Here is a 26444-nt window from a genome sequence, read left to right as displayed (position 1 = left end):
ATGAATTTAATTTTCACCGGCTGAGAGAGAAGTTAGTGACGCCTATATCCCCAGCTGGGACCTTTGCCATCATCAGGCAAACCTCTTGCTCGGGTCTTCGGAGTTTCTTGAAATCCAACACTCGTGATATCCCTGTTCCCAAAGGATTCAGTACTTAGGTGAGAGGAAAAACCCAGTGGCAATTGCTTTAAGGAACGTACTGTTTAACACTGAAAGAATATAGTAAGAAACATCTCTAGAGACTTCCAACTCTCTCCTCTCAAGCACAGGTCTCTCTCCTGAGTTGTAAACCACAACAGCTCGATGCTACTGGATCTCTCCTGCTCTCATTATACCACTATGGTTCCTCAACACCTCCAGTCTGATGCCTCCCTGGGACTTTAAATGCTAAACGCATATAACACAGCAAGCTTCTAGCGGCTCATCCTTTAGCAACCTACCACTAGACTGAGAGACTCTGAGTACAGAAGCATATCTTTCTGCACCTCTTGTACCAAGTGGGGTGCCTGGCAAAACCGAAGTGCTCACTGAGTGTTCACTGAAAAACGATGGAACGCTTCCTCGGATCCATAAATGTCCAGCTATGAGAAGACTCAAAGTAGAAGAAAAGAGAGTATACCAGTCACATGTGTATAAGAACGCTGGTGGTGATGGTGAATGGGGAGAGGGAGGGAGGGAAGAGAGAGGCGGAAGGGGGGGAAGCGGGAGAGGGCGAGGGCGAGGAAGAGGGGGAGAGGAAGGAATAGAGAAACAGAAAAGAAAGAGAGAGGAAGAAGGGAGAATCCATTATCCCTGGAAAGAGCCAGAGGCAAGTAGCTCACTGAGTATAAACCTGGGCCAGATAAAGAGGATAGAGGGACACCATTCCCTTCTGTAATGAAGTAAATGTGTGATTCAAACCTCAAAGAACCAAAATAAACTGAATCCATCTCACAGCCCAATTACAGACTTTCTTAAGGAAAAAAATGTTACAAACTGCCTTCCTAGTTCACATTAAAACGTTTCAAATATTGTATGTTTTTCCTGCTAATGAAAATAATAGACACTAAATCTCACATTTTTATTTTGAAAACTCCAGATAAATAGGTTTTATATTTGTTTTCCGGTGTTCTCCCCACTTAAAAAAAGGTAAGCTATAATTCCTGTACCATAAAATTCACCTTTTTATAGTATACAATTCAGTATTTTTAGTATATTAACCCCCCTCATCACAAATTCCATAAAGTTTTCCTCGCCCCTAAAGGAAATCCTGCATCCGTTAGGAATCACTCCCTATACCCCTGACTCTCAGCCCCTGGCAACTACTAACTTATTTTCTATTTCCGTGGGTTCACCTATTCTAGACATTCCATGTAAATGGAATCAAACAGTAAATGTCTGTGTCTGACTTCATGATGCTCTCAAGGTGCACCCATCCCGAAGCTCGGATTAGTACCTCTATGTAACGTACTCCCTCATATGGCTGCCTAATATTCCATTCCACTGTATGGACACATCTGTTTAACGATTCACCAGCTGATGGACATCGGGGTTGTTTCCACACTACTATGAACACTCATGTATACGTTTTTATAGAACGTATACTTCATAGTATCTTAGATATACAGCAAGGAGTGGAACAGCTAGGTCCCATGGTAACCATTTCACTTCGTGCGAAACTCCCAAACTGTTGCCATAGCAGTGTTCTTACCAGCACCGTGTTAAGTGCTCACCAGCGCTTGGCACTGTCTATCCTCACCAGCATTTGTTACTGTCCATCTTTTTGGTAACATCCACCCTCGTGGATATGAAGGGATAGCTTATTATGCTTCTGATCTGTACTTTCCTAATGACTAATGATGGCGGGCATCTTCTCATGCACTTTCTGGCAATTAATATGTTGTCTTTAGAGAAATGTCTATTCAAATCTTTTGCCCACTTTTAAATTTAATTGTCTTTTTGTTACTGAGCTCTAAGAGTTCTTCATGTAATTGGGATCTAAGTCCCTAATATCAGATACGTAATTTGCAAACGTTTTCTCTCATTCTCTGTTCTGTCCTTTCACTTTCTTGATGGTGCCCTTTGAAGCACAAAAGTTTTAAATTTTGATGAAGCCCCGTTTATCTCTCCTTTCTTAGATGGTTTGTGTGTTTGGCGTAGTATGTGAGAAAACATTATTAAATCCAAGGTTACAAAAATTTACACGTATGTTTTCTTCCAAGAGTTTTATAGTTTTAGCTCTTAAATTTGGGTCTTTGATCCATTTTGAGTTAACTTTCTGGATATGGTGTGAGGTAAGGATCCAAATTCATTCCTTGGCAAGCGGCTATCCAGTTGTTTCAGCACCACTGGTTGAAAAGAATTCTTTCCCCACTGGATGGTCTTGGCACCCTTGTGAAAAAAAAATCAACTGATCATAAATATACTGGTTTATTTTTGGTCCCTCAACTCCATTACACTGGTCTCTATGTCTATCCTTATGCCAGTACTACAGAGAGTTGATTACTTTAGCCTTTAAGTTTTGAAATTGGGAAGTGTTGAGTCCACCGACTTTCTCAAGATTGTTCTCAAAATTGTTTCATCTAGTTTTGATCCCTTGCATTTTCATACGGATTTTAGGATCTGCTTATTTCTATAAAAAGGCACCTGGACTTTTGACAGGGATTACATGGAGTCTGTAGGTGAATTTGCTATATTAATAATATTAAGTCTTTAGAGAACCTGGGTGTATTTCCATCAGTTTAGATCTTATTTAATTTCTTTTACTATAGGTTATAGTTTTCAGTGAACAAGTGTGAAAATAAATAAATACACATATAAATATGTGTGTGTGTGTGTGTGTGTGTGTGTGTGTGTGTGTGTGTGTGTGTGTATGTATACATTTTGCCCTTGGTTCTCTGTCCCCTGGTTCCTGAGACAGAGCACCTAAGACCCTTAAAATTTCCTAAATTGTAAGAGCACTAAGGATATCTTTTGTTCTAATATTTGGTCTTTGACCCCGGTGCCTGACAGATACCTTGACCTAAGACCCCTATAATTTCCTGGGTGACAGGAGTGTCTTTTGTTCTACTGAGGTGATTCCTGGTGGCTCCTGGAGAGCTTCAGAATGGAGGCTAGTCGCCAGGAAGATGAAGCCATGATTAGAAGCTTGAGAGTTTTTAGCCCTACTCTTCATCTTCTGGGAAGGGGAGAAAAGCTGAAGACTGAGTTAATGACTCATCATGCCTATAGGATGAAGCCTCCTTAAAAATCCCCAAAGTACAAGGTTCAGAGACTTCTGGGTTGGTGAATGTACCAGGTGGGTGGCACGCTGTGACTCCATGGGGACAGAAGCTCTTGTGCTAAGGACCCTTCTGGACCTTGCCCCATGTGGTTCTTCATCTGGCTGCCCATTCACATCCTTTACAAGTCCTTTGTAATAAACCAGTAATCTAGTAAGTAGACTGTTTCGAGTCTGTGAGTCAGGCTAGCAAATTAATTGAACCTGAAGAGGTTATGGGAACCTCTGATTTATGGCTGGTTTGGTCAGAAGCTTGGGTGACAACCTGGATTTGCACGTGATGCCTCAAGTGTTGGGGTGGGGGCAGATAGGGGCAATCTTATGGGACTGAGCCCTTAACCTGTGAGCTTTGCGCTTACTATAGTGTCAGAACGGAACTGAAATGTAGGACAGCCAGCTGGTGTAGGAGAACTGTTTGGTGTGGAAAACCCACACGTCTGGTGTCAGCAGCATTATTAGTGTGAAAGTAAAGAAGAAACATGGGAGTGGTTTTTCCTAGAGAAGTCTTACACTTCTTTTGTTATATTAATTGCTAAGTATTTTATGCTTTTTAATGCTATTATAATCGATATTATTTCAAACTGTTCATTGCTAGCATTCGGAAATACAACTGATTTTTGTACATTGACCTTATATTCTGCAACCTTGCTGAACTCATTTTTAAGCTCTAATAGTTTTTTTGTGGGTTCCTTAGGATTTTCTCTACATAAGATCATGTTTTCTGCAAACACAGAAAGTTTTACTTTTCTTCCAATCTGGACACATTTGATGTCTTTTTTTGCCTTAACGACCTGGCTAGAACCTCCACGGTAATGTTGTTGGGAAGGGTAAGGGTGGAATATTCTCTTCTTGCTGCTGGTCTTGAGAAAGTATCCCGTCTGTCACATTAAGGATGATGTTAGCCCCGGGTTTTTCATAGATGTTCTTCACTAGGTTCACAAATTTTCCTTCCATTCCTAGTTTGTTGATTAGTATTCTCACAAAAAGGTGTCGGGTTTTGTCAAATGCCTTTTCTGCATCTACTGAAACAACTGTGGTTTTTTTGGTTTTGTCCTATTACTCTATTAATAGAGCGTACTTAGTTGATTCGTTTTCATATACTCAAGTCACACTGCATTCCTAACAAGGGAACATTTCTGTCCTTTCACTTTGTAACACAGAAACATTTTACGAAAATTAAAAGCATTAAACAACCCACTTTTGACATCTTTTTTAACATCTCTGTCCATATATATTTAACATCTCAGTCCATATATATTTAACATCTCATATATATTTAACATATATATTTAACATCTCAGTCCATATATATTTATCTATGTATACTTTTATAGAAAATGATGAAATCATCACATTGTTAGCTACCATTCATTTGATCTTTGTTGAAAATACTACTCGTTAATGGCTGCCTAGTATTTTAAGTACATATCATAATTTGATCATACGTCCTTTGTTTGCATATCAAGGTTGACTCTAATAATATCTATTATTAAAAACATGATGAATATTCTTTTTTATTTCTTGGTATAATTATCCCCTTTAAGTTTTCAGCCACTCAATTTTATATTTTTACACTTAAGACTGAAATCAGAGGGACTTTTCCCTCCTGGCTTTTGGCTTTTACGTTTAGAAATTCCTTCCCCAATCTGAGAAGAGATGAATACTCAAGTACTTTGGTTTCATCAAGTTGCTTTCCAACTTTTTAGTCATCTGGATTAAAAAAAAATTTTTTTTAATGTTTATTCATTTTAGAGATAGACAGAGCACAAGTGGGGGAGGGGCAGAGAGAGCTAGAGACAGAATCGGAAGCAGGATACAGGCTCTGAGCGGTCAGCACAGAGCTCAACGCGGGGCTCGAACCCACGAACCATGAGATCATGACCTGCGCCAAAGTCGGACACTTAACCGACTGAGCCACCCAGGTGCCCCTGGAATAAATTTTTATATTTTTATAAACCCTATTTACCGAGTAATGTATCCTTTCCTCACTGACTGTTGCTGTGCCACACTTTATCACGTACTACAATTCATCCTACTATCTCCGCACTTCCTACTGCGTTCCAATGATCTGCCTGCCTAGGGTTCTACCATACTACCTAAGAGGAAAAAAAAAAATGAAGCACAAAAATAGAGATAAGCACTACGAATCACCAGCCTCAAACTTTTAAAGTTGATAACACACAGAGGAATCTGGCTGGCTCCGTTGGAAGAGCACACAGCTTTCAGTCTTGGGGTCATGAGTTTGAGCCCCACGCTCGTGTAAAGATTATTAAATAAATAAACTAAAAAACACGAAGTCGATAAACATAAAAAACAAACTCCAAATAGCTCTGGGAATACATGGTTCAGCTCTGATTATAATTAAGCTTTGCACTTTCCCCAGATCCCTGAAAGGCTTTCTCGTGGTAAGGGAACAGAAGCTGGCTACAAGGCCAAAGCCCTTCCCAACTTCCTCAAATAGGCAGTGGTTGGGTGTGGCAGGAGCACAGAAGGGTGCAAATTCTATAGGCAAATTACGGAGTCAAGAACTGTTCCTCTGATGCGGATGTTCGGGAGGATGACAAGGGAAAAGTCGAAACAAGGCAGCTTGAGTACCTTCCAACTATGTCCTATTCTATTAAAAGATGCAGACTATCCTTAACTGGAGAGAATGGACAAGAGGCGATTAAGATATCGCCGTCGCCTGACTTCGCTGAGACCAGGGAGAAAACAACGGACGCTACCCCACGGAGAGCGGCCTTACCTAGTGACGCGTAGGAACCCGGATTCAGGGCCCCTGCACCCAACCGCCCGCTTCGCGCAGACTGCCCGGCAGCATGGTGAGCCTTGGCACCAGCAGCAGCATTCACGTCGATGTCGCTTCGTGAACGCTGCAGGCTTCCGGGAAGGCAACTGGCTTTGCTGCTGCCTGCCGACACTACGGGAAACAGAGCAGAGGCGGCGTATACGATTTAAATCGCCACAAACAGTACGGAAGTTACATCAACTTGAAACCACGACGAGCGGGGCGCCTGGGTGGCGCAGTCGGTTAAGTGTCCGACTTCAGCCAGGTCACGATCTCGCGGTCCGTGAGTTCAAGCCCCGCGTCAGGCTCCGGGCTGATGGCTCAGAGCCTGGAGCCTGCTTTGAATTCTGTGTCTCCCTCTCTCTCTGCCCCTCCCCCGTTCATGCTCTGTCTCTGTCTCAAAAATAAATAAACGTTGAAAAAACAAAACAAAACAAAAAAAACCACGACGAGCTAGTCCATGACGACCAATGGTCAAAGAGGAGTGGTGCACAAACGGACACCGGAAAGCACTTCGCAGTATTTTCAGGTCGGGGTCCTTCCGTTTCAATCCTGTTACCCCTAAATCTTCTTGGACAGTCTCCCCAGTGTTCTTCTGCCTCACTTTCCTCTTGCATAAAATGGGAAAAACCTCTATATTGGTGAAATTGACACAACTGCTCTGTGGATGACGAGACGGTGTCTATGACTGATGCATGAAAAGAAAGCACAGGAAGCACTGCACAAGGTACACGGAGGACAGCAGTTTTTTCTTACTACCAGAGACATGCAGGGAGAACTCCCACTCTAGCATATGGTTATTCAGAAAATAATGCAAATTCTACCCCTCTTAGGCAAAGCAAAGTGAGCCATTCAATTTCTGGTCTGTAGTTTTCAGTTTTAAAAATGAAGAGTTTTATAAACTGTGACTTATGATCCATGAATAGGCCATGAAATCAACAGAGTGGGTCATGACCAACATTTTAAGGAAGTGAAACAAAAAAGAGTGCGTCGCAAGTAAAGGTAAGCGGTGCTTCAGGGAACTTGGATTATACTCTATTCTGCACAGTATATGTATATCATATGCATATAATTACATACACCACATTGTACATACTATGTGTAGTATATGTATATGGTATACAAACGTAGGTACAACGTACATATGTGGTATCAGCTTACTGCATAAGATGATGTTCTCACTACACAGTTAAAAGCAGTAACTTTTAAACTGTTCCGATGTGGCCCGTGGTGAGAAAATACTTTTATTATTTTTTTAAACGTTTATGTATTTTGAGAGACAGCATTCGCGTGCACGAGGTGGGGAGGGGCAGGGAGAGAATCCCAAGCAGGCTCCTCGCCATCGGCACAGAGCCCGATCCGGAGCTCAATCCCCGGACCTTGAGATCATGACCCGAGTCGAAGTCGAGAGTTGGCCGCTCAACCGACTGAGCCCACCAGGTGCCCCGAAAACAATTTTAAATAGTAACATGACTTCTGATGTAGCTTTACTTTGTTATTCAGTACAACATGCTTGGACTCTTGCTTAGAAAAAGACAGTTTACCTCTTCCAGCCACAGTCGATGGGTTTGCTGTAGACCATTTGGAAGAAAAAGGGCGACTGCAAGGTAAAAATAAATGCTTTTAGTAAGAAGATGTAATTTATCACTCTTCTCAGAACAATGAAATACTGAGTTTTCTGAAGAGTTGTCTTAATTTCATTTTAATTTTCCTTTTACAGATCACTTCAGAACGGTGTGGTCCCTCAGCTGTGGAGCAGAAATGAAACAACTAGCAGCGAAGAGACCGTAAGCTCTACAAAGACAAGCAACCGGCCTGCTGGTGTTCACCCGGGTCCTCGGCACCCATCACAGTGCTCACCACGCAAGACTCAATAAAGCACACTCCAACCCCTGTACCCCAAGATGTCTTCCTTAGAAGGAGACAGGGGTAGTGTCATCACCAGCACACAGGGAGTTCAGCGTGACCAAAGCCTCTTCACCTAAGCCGTAACGGGCGCGGCCAACGGCACTTCAGGCAGCTACCGTGTAGGTATCACGCTGCCTACGGCAGTGCTGAGCGTAACTGCCTGGGACAAGAGGAACGAGGCTGAGGGCTACTGCTGAGGATAACACCAACGATTAGAAAGCAAAACAGCTCAGATCATTTCAAAGGATCCATCTGCCCTAGTTATCGTTACAAAAATGTTTTTTAAATGTTTATTTCTGAGAGAGAGAGAGAGAGAGAGAGAGAGAGAGGCAGAGAGACAGAGGGGGGGGGGGGGGAGACACAGAATCCGAAGCGGGCTCCGGGCTCCGAGCTGTTAGCACAGAGCCCGACGCGGGGCTCAAACTCACGGACTGCAAGATACTGACCTGAGCGGAAGTCGGTGCTCAACCGACTAAGCCACCAGGTGCCCCTGCCTTAGTATCTTGATTATCTTTCATTATAATGCTATTCTGCAGCCCATAGGTAAATAATATGTCTAGGGGATCAGGGAAGTTTATCTACAAGTTTTAAAGGTGCGGGAAGAGGAGCAAAGACCCCAGACAGGTTCATGGTAGGAAAGGTAATTATTCCTATGATAATTACACTGAAATGGATCGTATCTGCTTTTTCACTGGACGTTAAGTACAGCACTCACAAAACACTGGGAGCGCCTTCCTGGATCCTGTGCCCTGGGTGCCTCACTTGCCTCTCCCTCGTCCCACTCCTGCATCAGGGCCCCGCCAAGCAACCGGCAACCTTTGTGTGGCCGAGGTCCCACAGGATTACACAGAGGTGAGCTCACATTCTGTGAGCTGTTCTTCCCTGGGGAGACCTGCAGATACTTGTGGCCACCCTAGGGAGTAGACATGGCATCAGAAATTCTAGCAATCTCACAGGGCTAGAGAGAGAGAAAGTTAGGGTTAAGGCTGCCAAGGCAGGAAGGGTTTGAGGAAGCTGATATAATGAGAATGCAATTAAACAGAGGTGAGTCAGATACTAGCGAATCTGCCACTGATCCAATTTGCCACTGAGGAACTGGCTCAAGTCTTCGGTTGTGCAAAGGCAAGGAAGGAAAGCAGTGTTTACTAGTCACACGGTGCAGTGGAAGGGTTCTGAAGATGACTTCGGAATCCCCATTACAATTCCTCCATTATAATGCCCTAGAAATGGGCGGTCTACTGTACCAACTATTTTGGGGGTACTAAAAAATATATATATATATATAAAAATTAGTGCTTCCCAATCTTTTTCAAAGGCATGAAAGCACAGACACAAAATCTGAATCACTACACTCTTTGCCTGAAAAGAAGTTACACTAGCATGTAATCCAACCCTTGCAACAACAGACCAAGAGACGAGTAAGTACAGCTGACCTCGAACAACACAGATCTGAACTGAGTGGGTCCATCTACATGAGGATTTTTTTTAATACACTACAGTACTGTAAATGTGTTTTTTCCTTATGATTTTCCCAATATTTTTTCCTCTACCTTCCTTTATTGTAAGAATACAGTATATAACATACATAGAGCATACAAAACGTGCCCATCGACTGTTTATGTTCTCGGTAAGGCTTCCGGTCAATAGCAGGCTGTTTGCAGTTAAGTTTTGGGTGGGTCAAGTTGTATGCAGATGTTCGACTTCATGGGGTGTTGATGCCCCTAACCCCCATACTGTTCAAAGGTCAACCACACTTTCCAGTAATCATTCTTTTAAGGCTTGAAGGGGAAGCAAGTAGACACCCAACCATCTAACTTACGGAACTACAGGGAGTTGGAGAGAGAGTAAGAAATCAGTAATTATCATTTATATGACCTTACTTGAGACTTTCCTGTGAGCTAGATGAGGACCTGTCTGATTGTGGAAGAGATGCTACACTGCCAGAACTCTTTAAGTAAGTCTGAAGACTCTTCTGATAAGATGGCTCAAGTGAATTATACAACGTTTCGGCTTCACCAGGAAAGTGGTTTCTAAGACCCATGTATGTCCTGTAAAACAAAAGAACAAGTAACAACAAAAGAATATAAAGTAATAGCTTTACATAAAATGTGCACATTCACGACGAACGAAGATGAGACCATATTAATATATCCACCACCTATCAAGTGAATATTTTCTAAATCTAACAAGTTTTGGTGGAAAGATGGCAGGCTTTTGAGAAAAGATCTCAGTCCAAAATCTGGTTGTGATCCTTACTGTTTGCATGGCCGTGAAAAAAACCCCTGAATCTCCAAACTTCTGTTGCCAGTCTACAGAGATAGCATGTTTGCAGGTCATTTCCAAGACTAGACAGTAATGTAGACCCAACTGCTCCACAGTATCAGGTACTTAGCACATTCTCAATAAGTGACGGTTATTTTTATTCATAATGAAAGTGAAGGTGTTATGATGGAATAGGAATACTAACGATGATACAAATGACAATGTGAAGTCCACTGTTAGACATCCAGTACAGATATAAAAAAAAAAATCTCTACTCCCAACATGGGGCTCAAACTCACAACCCTAAGATGAAGAGTCGTAGACTCTACCAACAGAGTCTGCCAGGCGACCCATACATCTAATACAGATTTAATGGAGAAAAATCTATCTCAATTTTACTAAAGGGCTGATGTAGTAGAATACTTGAGACACTGCTGTTATTTTCATTCTTCCAGTATAATTCTTTTCAAAGAAAAGATCCAAGTATGTTTAAGATGTGACAAAAATACATTATAGACTTACTTTCTTGCCTCCACTCTGGCTTCAGCATCAGCATCATGAATCCCCTTCTTAATAGTTTCAACCAAGACAGCTGCATGTCTATTAAAACAAAACATATTACTTTTTTTTAAGATTTTGTTATTTTTAAGCAATCCCTACACTCAACAAAGGGCTCGAACTCACAACCCTGAGATCAAGAGTCGCATGTTCCACCGATTCAGCCAACCAGGTGCCCCAAACACCTTTAGATTCATGAGTAAAACCACATTTCACCACAAATCATACTGCCTATATGTTACAAATTAATCACAAAGGGGCAGGGGAGGTAAAAAGATTAATTAGTGCGTAATAATCTAAGATTGTAAGAGTTTCTGATAATCTAATAGTAACCCCACATATTTCATTCATGGATGGTTTCCTCCTGACAAGTCAAATATTAAAAACTTGAACATAATTATTTTTATAGAGTCCAAATAACGTATAAATGTATAGTGCTTACATTTTAAATTCTTAACGAATAAAAAAAGCCCTTTGGTGTGGTTCTCACTAACCCACCAATGTAGAAAATAATCAGCTAATAGTATGATCAGTTATGATCTGGACCAAGCTAAATAGTAGTTGCCACAAAGAACTTAAAGGAAAGTTAGAATTATATCATGCCTACACGAAACAAACTTATTTAAAAAAAAAAAAAAAAAAAAGGCTGTGAATAGGTTCTTACAATTTCCATGTAAATGCAGGTATATGCCAAACTTCAAACTTGAAATTATACCGTGCAAATAGCCAACTAGCTAGCTGGCTGCCTACATTTTTCTCTTGTTCATCTCAGAGCTGCATGAGATACTGCCCAGTATATACCTTACCAATGATACTGGACAGCTGGTATGGAGAAACTTTCCAATGAATCTCTCTCTTCTTAAAATCTTTCTCCTCTGAAAAGAAGTACCTTCCTTCTATCTTAAATCATTCATTACTTGATTAATTATACCTCAGGAAACCTAGGTCACTTGTCTGGAGATACATTTTAAAATTTCTGTCCAAATTAACCTGCAGTATCTTATTTAATCCATCCTACTTAAGAGATCCTCATTCACCCCGTAAGTAAAGAAGAAAATCATAGCTGCACCAAGTAAGAGGAATCAGACTACATTACAGCTTTAAAGGGAAACCAGTATAAATAGCTTTTAAGCAAAAGGAGAAATAATGCAAAACCAATACCATCAACTTCTAAAGAACTGGTGATAATGGGAAGGACAGGGAAGCAGGAAAGGAAGAGTTAATACATACCTTTCCAATGAATGAGTCTGCCACTCTTGTAACAATAAATCTAAAAATTCAAATGAGCGCCTGAAAAATAAGTTAATTATAACTAAATGTTATAACACTATGTGAAGTTATGTTTATTTAAAACTAATTGTTAATTAACACTTTCTTCTACTGTACTTTGTTCTCTGAATTAAAGTACAAGGGGGGCGCCCGGGTGGCTCAGTCGGTTGAGCGTCCGACTTCAGCTCCGGTCATGATCTCACAGTTTGTGAGTCTGAGCCCCGCATCAGGCTCTGTGCTGACAGCTCAGAGCCTGGAGCCTGCTTCAGATTCTGTGTCTCCCTCTCTCTCTGACCCTCCCCCACTCACGCTCTGTCTCTCTCTCAAGAATAAATAAACAATAAAAAAAAAAATTTTTTTTTTAATTTAAAGTACGAGATATTTTTAGGTTATCTTTTTTTTTTTTTTTTTTTTTTTTAGGTTTATTGCTTTATTTTGAGAGAGAGAGAGAAGAAACGCAAGCAGGGAAAGGGCAGAGAAGGAAACGGAGAATCTCAAGCAGGCTCTATGCTGTCAGGGCAGAGCCCTACGCAGGGTTAAATCCCACGATCCATGAAAGCATGACCTGAGCTGAAATCAACAGTCACACACTTCATCAACCGAGCCACCCGGGTACCCCATGTTTTTAGTTACTGTAACTTCTCAAATACTTAACTACTTTAAGGCTCCAACTACTCCTATGCTACACAGTTCAAAAAAACCTGCAGGGTTCCCCATGATTTTAACTTAAAATGTGTGTCAATTATAAAACTTAACACTATTTCATTTTAAAAAATACTTACCGAGCACCTACTATGCACTAGAAATTGAAGACATACAAAGGTAACCAAGAAAGATGGAACGGATCTTCCATTTCCACATCTGTTTTCTTAAACATGCACACACGTAATTTTTACTCAAGTGTCTGTATATTTCCTCCTATACCCTCTCGTTCTCAACTCCTTCAACTGTCTCACTCTTGAGCTTCTCTTTCTTGGCATCTGATGACACAGTTCTCCCCTATTTTTCTTCTTTTATTAACACTTTTCCTCCACCTTCCCTTAAATAAGTGTTCACCTGGTTGGCGCTCTTTGTAACCCACCTGTTTCGTAGCCTTTACTTGGGAAACATCACCTGAATCGTCTACACCCTTAGCTCTGACTATCAGCTCTGCTGCTCACATCTAGTCCTTTACCTCCAGCACTGGTTCTTTCATTCGGCCGTGAAGTCAAAGTTTCAACCAGCTCGCGGACATCTCTACACTGGCAGAGACTGTCAGCTCAAACACTACGTACGAAAGAACAAATTAATTCTTACCCTCTCAAATCCATTCTTTTAGCCCATACTGTATAGTTCAGAAAATGTTAAGTTAACTTGCCCAAAGTGATAGGACCTAAACCCTGGCATCCTGACTGCAGAACTCCCAGTGTGAAGCATCTGATCTATATCCAATGATCAAGTTCTCATTTCTATACCCTTAAATCCCTTGGATTTATTTACTGAATGAACTCTGTAATCAGTGATCACCAATACAGCTTACTTCAGACCCTGCCCCTCTTACATGAGCTACAAGAACAATAATTCCTACTTAATTAAACCAATATTTCTCATTGTCCCCTTCTTTTAAAGTATATTTATTTATTTTGAGAAAGAGGGAGAGTACAAAGGGGGTGGGCCAAAGAGAGAGGGAGAGAGAGAGAGAGAAATCCCAAGCAGGCTCTGCACTGACAGCATGGAGCCCGACGTGGGGCTTGAACTCACGAACCGTGAGATCATGACCTGAGCCAAAACCAAGAGTTGTATGCTTAATGGACTGAGCCCCCCAGGCGCCCCCTCACTGTCCCTTTTTAATCACTGGTCATAGCTGAAATAAAAAGATGGATGACATTACCTCCTCACCAAAAACTGTCCGAGTATGAAGCAATGTCGAAATTTCTCTTCGTAGACGTTCACAGCCCTCTACACTGACTTTAACCTACTCCTGGCCTCCCTCCCCCATTCACATCAGCCTCTTTTCCTACTGTAACCTTCCGTTTATCACGTGTTCTAGCCTCAATGGCCTGTCTGATGGCTCTGCACCACTCAGAAGCTTTACATCTCTGCCTAGGTAACACCCACTCAATTCCCCTACAGTTACTGAATTGCTTCCCATTTTCAAGGCATTTGTTTTTTAAATTAAAAACCTTTATTAATGTTTATTTTTGAGAGAGAGAGAGAAACACACAGTGCAAGCAGGAGTTGGGGAACCGAGAGGGAGGGAGGGAGACACAGAACCGGAAGTAGGCTCCAGGCTCTGAGGTGTCAGCACAGAGCCTGAAGCGGGGCTCGAACTCACAGACCGCGAGATCACAACCTGAGCCAAAGTCTGACGGTTCACTTAAACGACTGAGCCACCCAGACACCCCTCAAGGCAATTTTATGATGCGTTTCCTGACTCCCTCTTCTCTGTTACATTCCTATTTCTCTAGCTACCACTTTCCTCGGTGTTACGACAGAGACTGGCAAACCTCTTCGGTAAAGGGCCAGGCACGGAGATTTTAGGCCTTATGAACCACAAACAGTCTCTAACTCGTACTTTTCTTCTTTCTCCCTTTATAACCACCCTTCAAAAATGAAAGATAGTCTTTGCTTGCAGACTGCATCAGACTAGACTGTTGGCCAGATTTGACCAGCGACCTGTCATTTGCTGACCCTGGACCTAAGAGACAGGTGACAGAACACTTGTCACCAAAACTCTGAACCACTTAAAGGCAGTAATACCTCTTTCGGCTTCTTCCTAGCAAAGTACTTAAATACATATATTTATCAAGTAAAAAAAAGAGATTCTTTACAATTTTCCTTGTTTTGTTACTCAAGCAATAATGACCGAAGGAGTAAGAACAGATTTTATAAGCATATAGGAACAGAGGTAATATCAAACATGATCAGATAGGACTATAGTTTAAATTGTTTTGAACTAAACATCCTTCACTGCAAATATAAAAATGTAGTTTGATTTTCTTATATCTGCTGTCTTGCAAAAATCGTTTGAGATGGTTTTTGAATAAAATAAATCAAACCAACAAAATTTTAAAGCAGTTAAGAAATTGAGATCGGGAAAAGAATATGAATTCAAAACAGATGGGTACATGCATCATACTAGCATATAAAATATGGTACTTAAAAATGTCTTTAAAGTCATTTCTAAAGCTTATTTTTAATTGTAGTTGACATACAATATTATATTAGTTTCAGGCATACAAGCTAGTGATGTGACATCACAAAATGCTCACGATAGTTATGACCTGTCACCATACAAAGGTCAACAATATCATGATTATGTTCTCTACGTTGTACTTGACATCCCTGTGACTTATTTAAAGTTCAAGTTGGTACCTCTTAATCCCTTTCAATCTATTTTGCCCATCTCCCTCCCCTCTGGCAACCATTAATTAGTTTTCTGTATTTATGAATGTTTGTTCATTTGTTTTGTTCTTAGGTTCCACATGTAAGCGAAATCACATAGTATGATTCTTCAATTTTTTCTGTAGTATCTATATATTTATGTATTTATTTCTGCATTTAAGTTAAGTAAGTAAGTAATCTCTATACTCAACATGGGGCTCAAACTCACGCCCGAGATCAAGAGACACGTGCCCTTCTGACTAAGCCAGCCAGGCGCCCCTGACTCTTCACAATTTTCTTAAACATCAAACGTACAAATCTTGTTTTTGTTGTCTTTAGTACTGATGGTGATCCCGATGGTATTAAAACCAGCAGAAATCACAAGACAGAGAAAGACTGACAGGCTGACCTGGTGTGGCTGTTTGTTCTGTCCCAAACACTATAATGAATTCTACTCATGTGGATCTGCCTCATTTAATCCTCACAATGGCATGGGGTCGACATCATCAGCGGTACTAACATACACACACACACTGACGTGCAGAGCAGTGTAATTGCCCAAGTAGAACAGTCAAGTGGCAGTTGTGGGACTCTAGCAAAGGCCTGATGCCAGACTCCATTCTCTCTGAAAATGAGGCAATGCGTGGCCCAAAGAAACCAAAGCTTAAAAGGAGAAATCTGGAAAACACGGGTGGTTGTAATGGTCATTTCTTTTTCCTTATAGGACACGAGATGAAAAAGTTTACTAAGGTTTCTAGAAGGTAAGAAATTTGTGACAACTAAATTTTGCACCAGAATTAAGAATTTAACATAATATAAAACTATACTAAATTAGTTTTTTCTCAAAACTTACCTCCTTACAGGAACTGATTTTGATGTGCAATTGCTTGTGATTAAAGGTATAAGTCTGGGTACATGAGTATGCTGAAAAAGATGTTTTAGAAAAGGTTGAGCAATATAGTCCGCTTCACATAATCTCTTCTATTTGCCTTACACCCAAGTATTTAGATATATTAGAACAGAACAAAAAGACCATAAAATGAGATCTGGAAAGAAATCAAACCTGTCAAACAGTTTCCCCCACTTAAATAACAGTAATGATGATATAGTTTCAGAAGGCCAGGTGTGGCTGTAATACTACCTGAGAGAAGTTAATTGTGTAACTGCAAAGAACTGTCGGGGCAGTGTGTTTGGGGGCGGGAGCCCTAGCAGGACTGGGCTTGCATCTGTCAAACTCTCTGAAGTGCCACAGCTACGGCCGGTGGAAGAGAATAATTAGTAGGCCATCAAAGCGAGTAACCAGAGTGAGCCTGCAACCCTACCTGCTGGGAATGCACTCGGAAATGGTGATTTTAATGGAAGTTTCACTGTGGCTAAACCACAGCTGTCTAGAATTCAGGTAAAGTTCAACAGATATAATCTTTTGATTTCTATTAGTAATTTTACATCCCTCTAGTGAAGTAAACACTAAAAAGTACACAATAGACAGAAGGATAAAATAGTAACCTAAGCATACATAGTTGATGCTTCACATACCCTATTTTTTCTTCTGAGCTAATGGTACAGGCCAGATTACCTAGGAAACCAGCTCTGAGATGAAGTCTAGCATGTAGGATACTCCCAAGTGCCCTTGGGATCAACACCTGTGGGAAGGAGGGTAAAGGAGGCAGGGGTGGGCAGAGGAAGAAATCCATCTGTGATTGGGCCTTAGGATCTCTTCGCTAAAAGCCATTAGGGAGCTCTGGAGTTAAAACGGCCCTTCAGAGCAGCTCGAATTGGTTCCGAATGGCCCCAACGTCAACTTCCACATCAATCAGTTGTTGCGTGTGGGCCATAATGGGAAGGGAAAAGACCCTGGGGAACGCAGCTCTCTGCAGCTAAAGACTTTCTGCCAAAAGTGCTTCCGGTATTGGAAAAACCAGCCTTTCACCGAAGAGGAGTGTGTGTGGCACATCTGTGAGCTAGAGTGAACTCAACCAAAATAAAAGAGCCAACTTTGTTCAGCTGCTTCAGAGGGAGGCTACCTACAGACCTGAAGCTGCTCCAATGAGAAGTGCACAAGAGAGTGCTGACCTGTGGGCTACTGAGCTTACACTCCGCACAGAAGGGCCCTGTGGACTTGCTCCCTACGGCGCCCAGAAGCGCCTATTCCCAAACACTGCCACAGACCTCGAGCCCACGGAGACTCTCCAGCCACAACACACTGCGTAGGTCTTCCCCACCTTCCTTTTCTTCCCTTCGTAACCTCCCCAGACCCTACTGCTGATGAACACGCGTTCAACACAGTGGCACGTATGGAGAGATACACTGACCTAACTATCGTTATGTCACATTCAGGGAGAGCTGTGCCCAAGGAAAATAAAAAGTGAACGTTACAATTACAGACGAAGCGTTCAACCAAACACCAAGTCGGACAATTTAGGTTTTAGTTTATGAATGCAAGCTGACAACCGAAAAATAAAAACCTTCTTTAGAATTAAAAAAAGAATTAGAAGTCAAAGACAGCAATCTAAGGAAGGAGTCTTCTGGGAGACAAACAAAATACAGAAAATAGGAAATAACATAAAACAAGAAAACCACCTGATTTGTATTTTCAGTGAGATGAAGGATAGTGTATCAATAACATTAAACAAGCTTATGAAAGATAAGAAGTTTGAAAACAATGTAGGATGTATAAGGCCTCAGAATGGCAGCATGGGTATTGTCACAGAAGTAGAATTTAAAGGAATTTTTCTTGAGAACATACACCTGTAAGGCAAAAAACAAAAAAAGTATCCGAGAAATGATAAATGATACTGAAGGTTCCAAAACTGTGTAACAACAGTAACGGAAAAACAAAACAACAACAAAAAAACCCCAAACCTAGCAAAGAAAACAGAAGCAATAAATAAATGATCCACAAAAATTAATACAACTTAAGGAAAATCCACCTTCATCAGAAACTCTTACACACTGTGGAAGGAGAGCACTAGTGAAGGTGGAAGTCCCTGCTGGAGGAAAACTCCTAACACCTGGAAAGCTTCCGCAAGTTTTTATTTTTGTTTTTCTAGGAAAGAAACAAGTGGGATCTCAGTTCTTAGAGACACAATAAAGAGTTAAAATAATTCTGAATGGAAGGTAAATAATTCTGAGAAAAAAGGAATATGAACCTGAAGTCCAACTTTTTAGCTCTGTTAGGGTAAAGAAAAGTCATTTTAAAATATGCAAAAGTAAATATACATGAAAACTGAGAACACACTAAACCAAACAGAAATTACTCAGAACTAATTAAAAAATGGGTGGTAAGAGCCAATGGCCAGGAGAGAAAGAAGTAAAAAAAGTACAATTTCCAACTGCTGGACATGAAAATGTTTTTATTCAATTTAACGTTTGAGGGGAAAATGACATGAATTAGACAAAAGGTAGTCTTTTTAAAAGGTGGGGGAAGCAAAACAGGTTCTATTCCTGACACTGATAAAGAATAAGGAACTTCTAAGAAAATAAGAAACAGGTAAGAAAAAGCACAATGAACAGAAAACAGAAATTACAGGAAGAAATGCTATTTCAAAATGGTAATAGTAAAAAACTTTGACCATACATAAAATAAAGTAAGAACTGTTAGGAAACTGAAATTGACAAAAAACAGAATCAGAATTTTTTAGATAAATTACCTTTTTAAAAAATGAGACCATGAAGAATTGGAATAATAGAAAATATCAAGTTGGATTTAGAGATGAACAAAGTACTTTATAAACAAATTCCGTAGTTTGCAAGTACTAAAAGACTACCTATATAAATTCATGATGTACTGAGACACAAATAAAATTTAAGGCATTCACTGAAGAAACTGTGTAATCAAATTCTCTAGTTAGAATGTAATGAAATTATAAACTAAGGACAAGAGCAACAAAAGAACCATCTGAAAACCAAGTATCATGATGTAACTCAAAGAGGATGTTGAAATGAAAATTACAAGTGATAAAGAAATATAAAGAGAACGTGGTAACTCTAAATGATTCATGCCAAAATCCAAGAAAACCTACAGCCTTATAATATTACAAAACAAAAACTGTAACAAATTATCTAAGGACATACTACAAAGATCTAAGGGCGGAAAAGGAGCCAAAGCAGGTCAAAGAAAGGAATTAAACTTATAGGAACTAAAAAGTTAGAAAAAACTGAAGAACATCGCTGGAACCAATAAAACTAAAATTTGAGGCTTATAAAAGAAACAATGCCTCTGGCAAGTTAAAAAAGAAAAAAAAAAGAAAATTAGTATTAAAACAAGAAAAAATGGTACAGAACCATAGCGCTACAGAGGCATTATTTTTTTAACTTAAGAGAAGGCAGTATACCACCTCGTGCTGAAGATTCTTAAACTCTATATGAAAAGAATATTCTAAGAAAATACAAATAACCAACGATTCAAAGTGAAATGCAAAAGGGCCCAGGGTCTAAAACATTTGAAAAATTATTATAGAACTTCCAAGGTCAGCAAGCCCTCACAATAGAATAATGTAACAATAAAATATATAAAATAAGAAAAGTACAGGAAATTCTAAAGAGACTCATAGTATTAGACTCTGAAGTATTAGCCAAATGAATCCAGCAGTATCGTAACAAACAACGGCCAAGCAGAATCCAGTTCAATGAATGTCCAATGGATAACTAAAAAGAGAACCATTTCTAAAGATATTACACAGATAGCTGATAAGACTTCACATCTATTCCTGATCAAAATTTAGCAAAATACAAACAGAAGTAAGTTCCCCTAACCTAATATAGAGTATCCAAAGAAATCTGCACCAAACATCATATTTAAAGTACTCCCATTAGACTCAAGACAAAACAAAGACCTCAATAATCTCTGTTATTTTTCTGGATTTAGAGAACCTTAAACAAATATTAAAACAGAAAAAACGGACCATCTTCAAAGATAAATTCATAGCTTTTTAAACAGCCATTTGATTTTACCGCTGAAAAACCCTTCTGGTGCAGCAACATCAGAAAGAAATTTCATTCCTTTAATAGGAAAGAATAAACTGACCAAAGAAACTGAATAGGAGCTCAGGAAACAAACCCATACACTTAATGGAAATTTACTATATGAAAATGCTGCCGTTGCAACAAAGACTGAATTATACATGCCACTGAGTCAACTCATTTTGTATTTGGGGGGAAAATCATGTTAGATATCTGTATTTCACACAGAAACAAAGTCCAGTTAGATTTAAACATAACAAACAAAATTATAAAAATGTTAAACTGGATTTTTTATAATTGTGAAATAGGGAAAGTCATTTTAACTATAACAAAAACCACAAAAGGAACATTGTCTCAATACATAAAAATTTAAAGGTTCTCTATATAACAAACGATAGTTTAAACAACATTTGAAGAACTGACAGACTGGTAGAAAACAGTACCTGCGACACATGTAAAACATATGTAACACAGAATCAATATACTTATGATATATAAAAAAGACCTTAGAAATCAGTGAGGAGAAACTGTACCAAGAGTATAAAATGGGCAATCCATAGAAGAATTCTGAAAGGAAAAAAAAGTAGCCAATGTCTCTAATAATCTAAGAAATGCAAAGTACAGAATATGAAATAATATTCCATGTGTTAAATTATAAGACCTGTAAGTGACTGATAATACACAATGTTGGTAAAGGATGGAAAGAAAGGACTCCATAAAGATGACTTAATGTCAACGCCTTTCAACAGAGAACCAATCTAGACGTTAAGAAGAATTAAACGTACAGACAAGAGAAGGTGCCCAAGTTCATGAAGTTGAAAAAACCAAGTGAGAAAGTATTATTTATATATAGGTAAAATATAAACATTAGGTTTATATTTTGTAATAAATACTGTTTGTATAGGCATAGAACAGACGTTTGCAAAAGTATATACTGAATGGCTAGACTGATTAACGGTAGAAGAGAATTCAAGAGGGGAGATTTATTTTTTTTAACTATTCTTTTGGGGGCACCTTCAAGATATTGAAGATGAGAAATATTAAGAATTTGCCTATCATACCACTGCCTGTAACAGTTTTACTGTTTGATATCTGCCCGTTACCACCTGTAACGTAATTACACATACCCCTAAGTACATGCACACGTGTATATCACATTCTGTATGCAAGAGTATTTACTTCAAAATCTTCTGTATTATTTAAATGTTCTATATAACTGTAATAAGCATGTATTGCTTTTATTTCATAAACCAGTGAGTAAATAAGTAAATAAATAAAAATGCCAATGACTTATTTAAGTATGTTGAAAAAGAGGGAGGGGAGGAGAGAGGGAGGAAGACAGAAGAACCTACCCGAATGATGAACCTGATAGCCGCACATCCAGAAGTTGCCATGACTTTTGCGCTATTGGGGACGAGATTAAAAAGCGTAGGTACAATGGCTTCAGCGCCATGATCAAACTTGTTTCCCAAAACTGTTGAAAGATGTCTACAAAGGAAGACCAAAGAATGTTGTTTTGTTTTTAAGTTAATGGTAAGTATAGGTAGAATCAGATACTTTAAAAATATTCTCATTGAATTAACTTAAAATTTTTATTTTAAACAGTTCGAACAGCAGAAAAGCAAAAGAGAAAGGGAAGTGCAAATATTACTCATTTCCCTCTTTCCCCCCCTTTCAACTGTCCAGTCCAAAGCTGAAATCTGGCATTTTACTCTCTCTTTACAATGGCAAAGAGAAGCCATCTGATCTCAGAATTTAACCATTATCTTGACAGGTAAAAACATTCAGCCCTGATTGCCCTGACCTCTATTAGTCTTCATCCATCAAGTATTTCTATTCTGACGCTCCGACATCGATCTTAAATTCAACATATGTTCAAAATCTTACGCAAATCACTACTCCTCAAGGCAGCCACTATTTCTATTAATGGTACTACCACTATTTTAGTCAGCAATACTCCACCTTTGGGGTAGGGTTTCAGAATTTTTGACTGAAAATACACCTCTACTACACGCTAGTTAGCTGGCTGACCCAAAGGACGTCTGTCTTCTCTTTCCAATTCTGTAGTTAAACAACAAAATTCAGTCTTTCATTGCGTGATTTAGTTAGGACACTTAGAAAGGATGTTGTAATCACGCACAGTTCTCACAATGCTTGCAGTATTGGTTCTGTTCTATGTCTCTTATTTAAAATACACTGTTGGGATACAGTTAGCTCCAAAACCTCAGGCTCTTGACTCAAAGAGGAAGTCTGACTCAGGCTTATTTACTAGTGTTCAGTTATACTTTCAGTTTTCGAATGTCTAGACTCGTGGGCAAAAAGGAACCTCAAACCAGAAGCAAGCAAACAGACAGCGTGGTCGTCCTTTAAAAAGGGAGTTTTGTTCCGGTAGGCAGGTGAGGCACTTGGGAATCAGTGTGATCTTTATCAGTCTGTCGGAAGGAGCCTGGTTTTGGAACTGCTTTAGTGCCATCCCCATACAACGGCCTCTCTGGGACCTCTACCGAATGTCCTGGGTGTTCAGCTGGGTTTCTGCATCCTACTCCTCGGAACTTGAATCTCTCCAGCCCACATGAGCTCTGGGAACCGTTGTTTAGCTTCTAGCTCCCAGCAACAGTTCTTTCGCAACCTCAGGGAGCTGCACCTTTCACACGCACAGACCAGTATTAGGCTAGACTCATGGGATACATCTGACGCAGCGCCATCTCTACAGCTCTTTTCCGTTTCTCTCCCTACTCTCCCGGATTCTGCATCGCAAATGGTAACCACTACAGCCTTCCGCAACTCCAGTCTCTGTTTCTTCTTCGACTCGATGGAACTGTCTTGCTCTGCTTGGTTTCCTTCTTCCTTCTCCAAGGTCCAGAAAGCGTCTCTTGGTCACACTGTGCTGATCATACTGCTCAACTGATTGGGTTCTTTCCAGAATCAGAGTCCTGCTCTGTCCACTGTCCACCATCTATGAGCAGCTGTTCTACACGTTTTATCCACTTTCCTGCAGGACAGCCAGTCCTGTACCAGCTCTGTTGCATCATCAGCTAGAAGCAGAACTCTCGCCATGAAATATTTTTCAAGGTTCTCTTTTGTAGAGTTTTGTTTTCCTTTTTATTATTGCTTTTAAGAGACGCTCAGTTATTTTGTACATTGACTTGCATCTGGCATCTTGCTGTCGTCCCTTAATTATGATAATTTACCTATATATTCTTGTGGTTTTCTGCATGGATAATTGTATCATCTGTTAATAATGTCAGCTTTGTTCCTTTTCTAGCAATCCTCAGAGTTTTTATTTCCTGGGCTTTTTCCTCCACTGCTGTGACCAGGACAGGATTCTGATTAGAAATATTAATAGTAGACATCTTTGTGTTCCCTATCTTCAAAGGAATGTTTAGACAACAGCAGTACCCATATCAGAAGTAGCGGTAAAAGAAATGTAAGTGTCACACCATACTAGAATTTTGGGAGAATATTAACATACGGAATAAACTTAGATATTGATAAGCTAATGACACACGCTGCAATTCCAGAATAATTGCTAAAATTTCAGAACTGGAAATCCAAATCAGTTAACATCCAAATCAGCAAAGAGAAAACTGAATAGTTCTCAGACCCATTCATTTTCTTCTTATGCATTCAGTGATCAAAAATGAGCCGGTGGGCTTTAGATATATAAGCACATTTGAACGTTTTTGTTAAGAAAGATTAAAAAAGAAAGAAAGGAAAGGAAAGGAAAGGAAAGGAAAGGAAAGGAAAGAAAAGGAAAGAAAAGGAAAGGAAAGAAAGAAAGAAAGAAAAAGAAAAAGAAAAAGAAAAAGAAAAAGAAAAAGAAATCACACAAACTGAATCCTTATTTATAATAAAAATTATTTTTGGATCACATACATGCTGTTTTTGGGTTATCCTGCTGCTGCTTTACTTAATGAGCACTGAGTCACTGAGTACTAAATTTACTCATAAAAAATACAAATCCAAAAAGAACATACTTACGCTACAGTAATGCAAGCTTCTCTAACCACTTGGGATCTAAGATCCTTTGCTGAAAGTTTAAGCGCTCCATCCAATAAGCGTAAATGTTGGAAGAAGCAGTCATATTGTGCAGCTCCAGCAACAAGCAATGATCGAATTTTCTTAAGCTAAAGTAAAGAGAATTCTCATTATTGACATAAACAGTGTCAGTGCAAAAAAGAAAAAAAAAGTTACCAAAACTTCATTATTTAAACAAAATTTAAAAAATAACATTTCAGTATATTTGTATGACTACATTCAGACCTTTTACCAGCATTAAATGTATTTTATAAACATGCAAACCACAAAAAGCTTTCTGGAAAAGAACATTATATATAGATTTAGTTATATACATAATGGACATACACGATGCATGAATAGGTAAGTAAATCTTAAAGTTTTAAGGGACTCTTATTATTGTGTAAAATACACATTAACATAAAATTATTTCAAACATTTTAAAGCATACAATTCAGTGGCATTAAGTACGGTCAAAACGGGAAACATCACCACTATCTCCAAGGAGATTATTTTTTAAAGAGCCAGATTTGCAACCTGCACTCACCCATAAGCAAAAGTGCAGAATCCAATGGACCAACTACTGTGCCAGCTTCGTATTTTAATACGGTCACAGGTACTTTGTGAAATAAATAGCTCTTTCTCCCTATTTCTAACCTTTAGCATGACTTTTTAATACAGGATTGACAAATGTGTTCCATGTTAGCACCCGACATACCTAATAAAATCACATAATCAAAACATACCCACCAGTGCACATCTGTGCTCAGACATAATGAGAAGCTAAAAGTTTACCCATCATCTCCATTATGTATAATTTCACAGTAAACTCTGAGGTTCTCTAAAATTCTAAGAGATCTTTATAAATCAGACGGATTAACATTGAAAAAGATACAAAAGATACTATAATAGTACAAAAAAATCTGAAAGAATAGTTACGTAATCTTAAAGCACATAATGAAGGGAAACTATCATTGAAGTCAGAAGACACCTAAGCAAGAGTAACTAAAAACAAAAATCACAATACGGTAGGAAAAAATTACTTGTACACAGGTACAATACACAAAGAATGACAATAAAGTGAGACAAAGACAAATAACCCAGTATTAAATGGAGCCAAATAAATACATGAAAATGTGCTCACCCTTACTAGAGATAAGCAAATGCTAATTACAATAAAGACACTTCATTTTTCCTCATCAGACTAGCAAAACTTAAAGACTTCACTGCATCCAGTATGAGAAAGAAAACAGACGCTCTTATTGTAAGGAAGATTACGAGCTACTGACACCTTTGTTCAAAACATTCTGGCAATATCTATTAAAATAAAATTGTATCTATTCTTTACCCAACAACCTCACTTTAAAAAATTTAGCCTACAAAAATAGAAACACCAGTGTTATAAATGTGTATAAGGATGTTTATTGCAATGCTGTCAAAATAGCAAAAAAGAAAAAGCAACTGTTAAGTGCACCGAATGGGAAATGGGTTAGTAAATTACATGGTATCTTTCAACTAAGGAATATATGTACATATTGATCTGCGTTCAATAAATATCTGAGCAACTATTATATGCTTGGCACCTATAGCAAATGTACTGAATGGGCACAATTTATGAAAGTGAATGACAGTAAGTTATTAAGTAGTATATCTAGTATGATCTCTATTTTTATAAAAGGAGTTGGGGGGGCTATTTATTTTATCATACATATATAGAGAAGAGGGTATACTACAAAATGAAAACATTTGTTTCCCTAATATGAAGTAAACTATTAACTTTTTCCTTATAAAACTTCTGTACTGTTTCACTTATTAAAATGAGCCTATGTCGCTTTTCTAATTAAAAAAATTAGGGGCTCCTGGGTGGCTCAGTCGGTTAAGCCTCCGACTTTGGCTCAGGTCATGATCTTGCGGTTTGTGGGTTCGAGCCCCGCGTTGGGCTCTGTGCTGACAGCTCGGAGCCTGGAGCCTGCCTGGGATTCTGTGTCTCCCTCTCTCTCTGCCCCTCCCCTGCTTGCGCTCTGTCTCTCTCTCTCTTTCAAAAATAAACAAACATTACAA

The 26444-nt window shown here is 39.3% G+C and overlaps 1 protein-coding gene across 9 annotated transcripts in view; it reads right to left on the bottom strand.

The window, feature by feature from the left end:
• The window catches only part of CLASP2 (cytoplasmic linker associated protein 2), a 182124-nt gene that overhangs the window by 76350 nt on the left and 79330 nt on the right, over nt 1-26444 (bottom strand). For all 9 annotated transcript variants that reach the window (XM_047874374.1, XM_047874379.1, XM_047874377.1 and 6 more), the window contains 8 exons: nt 24348-24493; nt 21719-21854; nt 16258-16328; nt 12003-12062; nt 10737-10814; nt 9833-10000; nt 7589-7644; nt 6003-6176 (listed from right to left, as the gene is read on the bottom strand). In XM_047874374.1, coding sequence (XP_047730330.1) covers nt 6003-6176; nt 7589-7644; nt 9833-10000; nt 10737-10814; nt 12003-12062; nt 16258-16328; nt 21719-21854; nt 24348-24493 — 889 coding nt within the window. The remainder of the gene's footprint in view (nt 1-6002; nt 6177-7588; nt 7645-9832; nt 10001-10736; nt 10815-12002; nt 12063-16257; nt 16329-21718; nt 21855-24347; nt 24494-26444) is intronic.

The sequence above is a fragment of the Prionailurus viverrinus genome, chromosome C2, assembly GCF_022837055.1.
Source record: "Prionailurus viverrinus isolate Anna chromosome C2, UM_Priviv_1.0, whole genome shotgun sequence".
In the NCBI taxonomy this organism is placed as follows: domain Eukaryota; kingdom Metazoa; phylum Chordata; class Mammalia; order Carnivora; family Felidae; genus Prionailurus; species Prionailurus viverrinus.
This window is presented reverse-complemented; position numbering and strand designations above follow the sequence as displayed.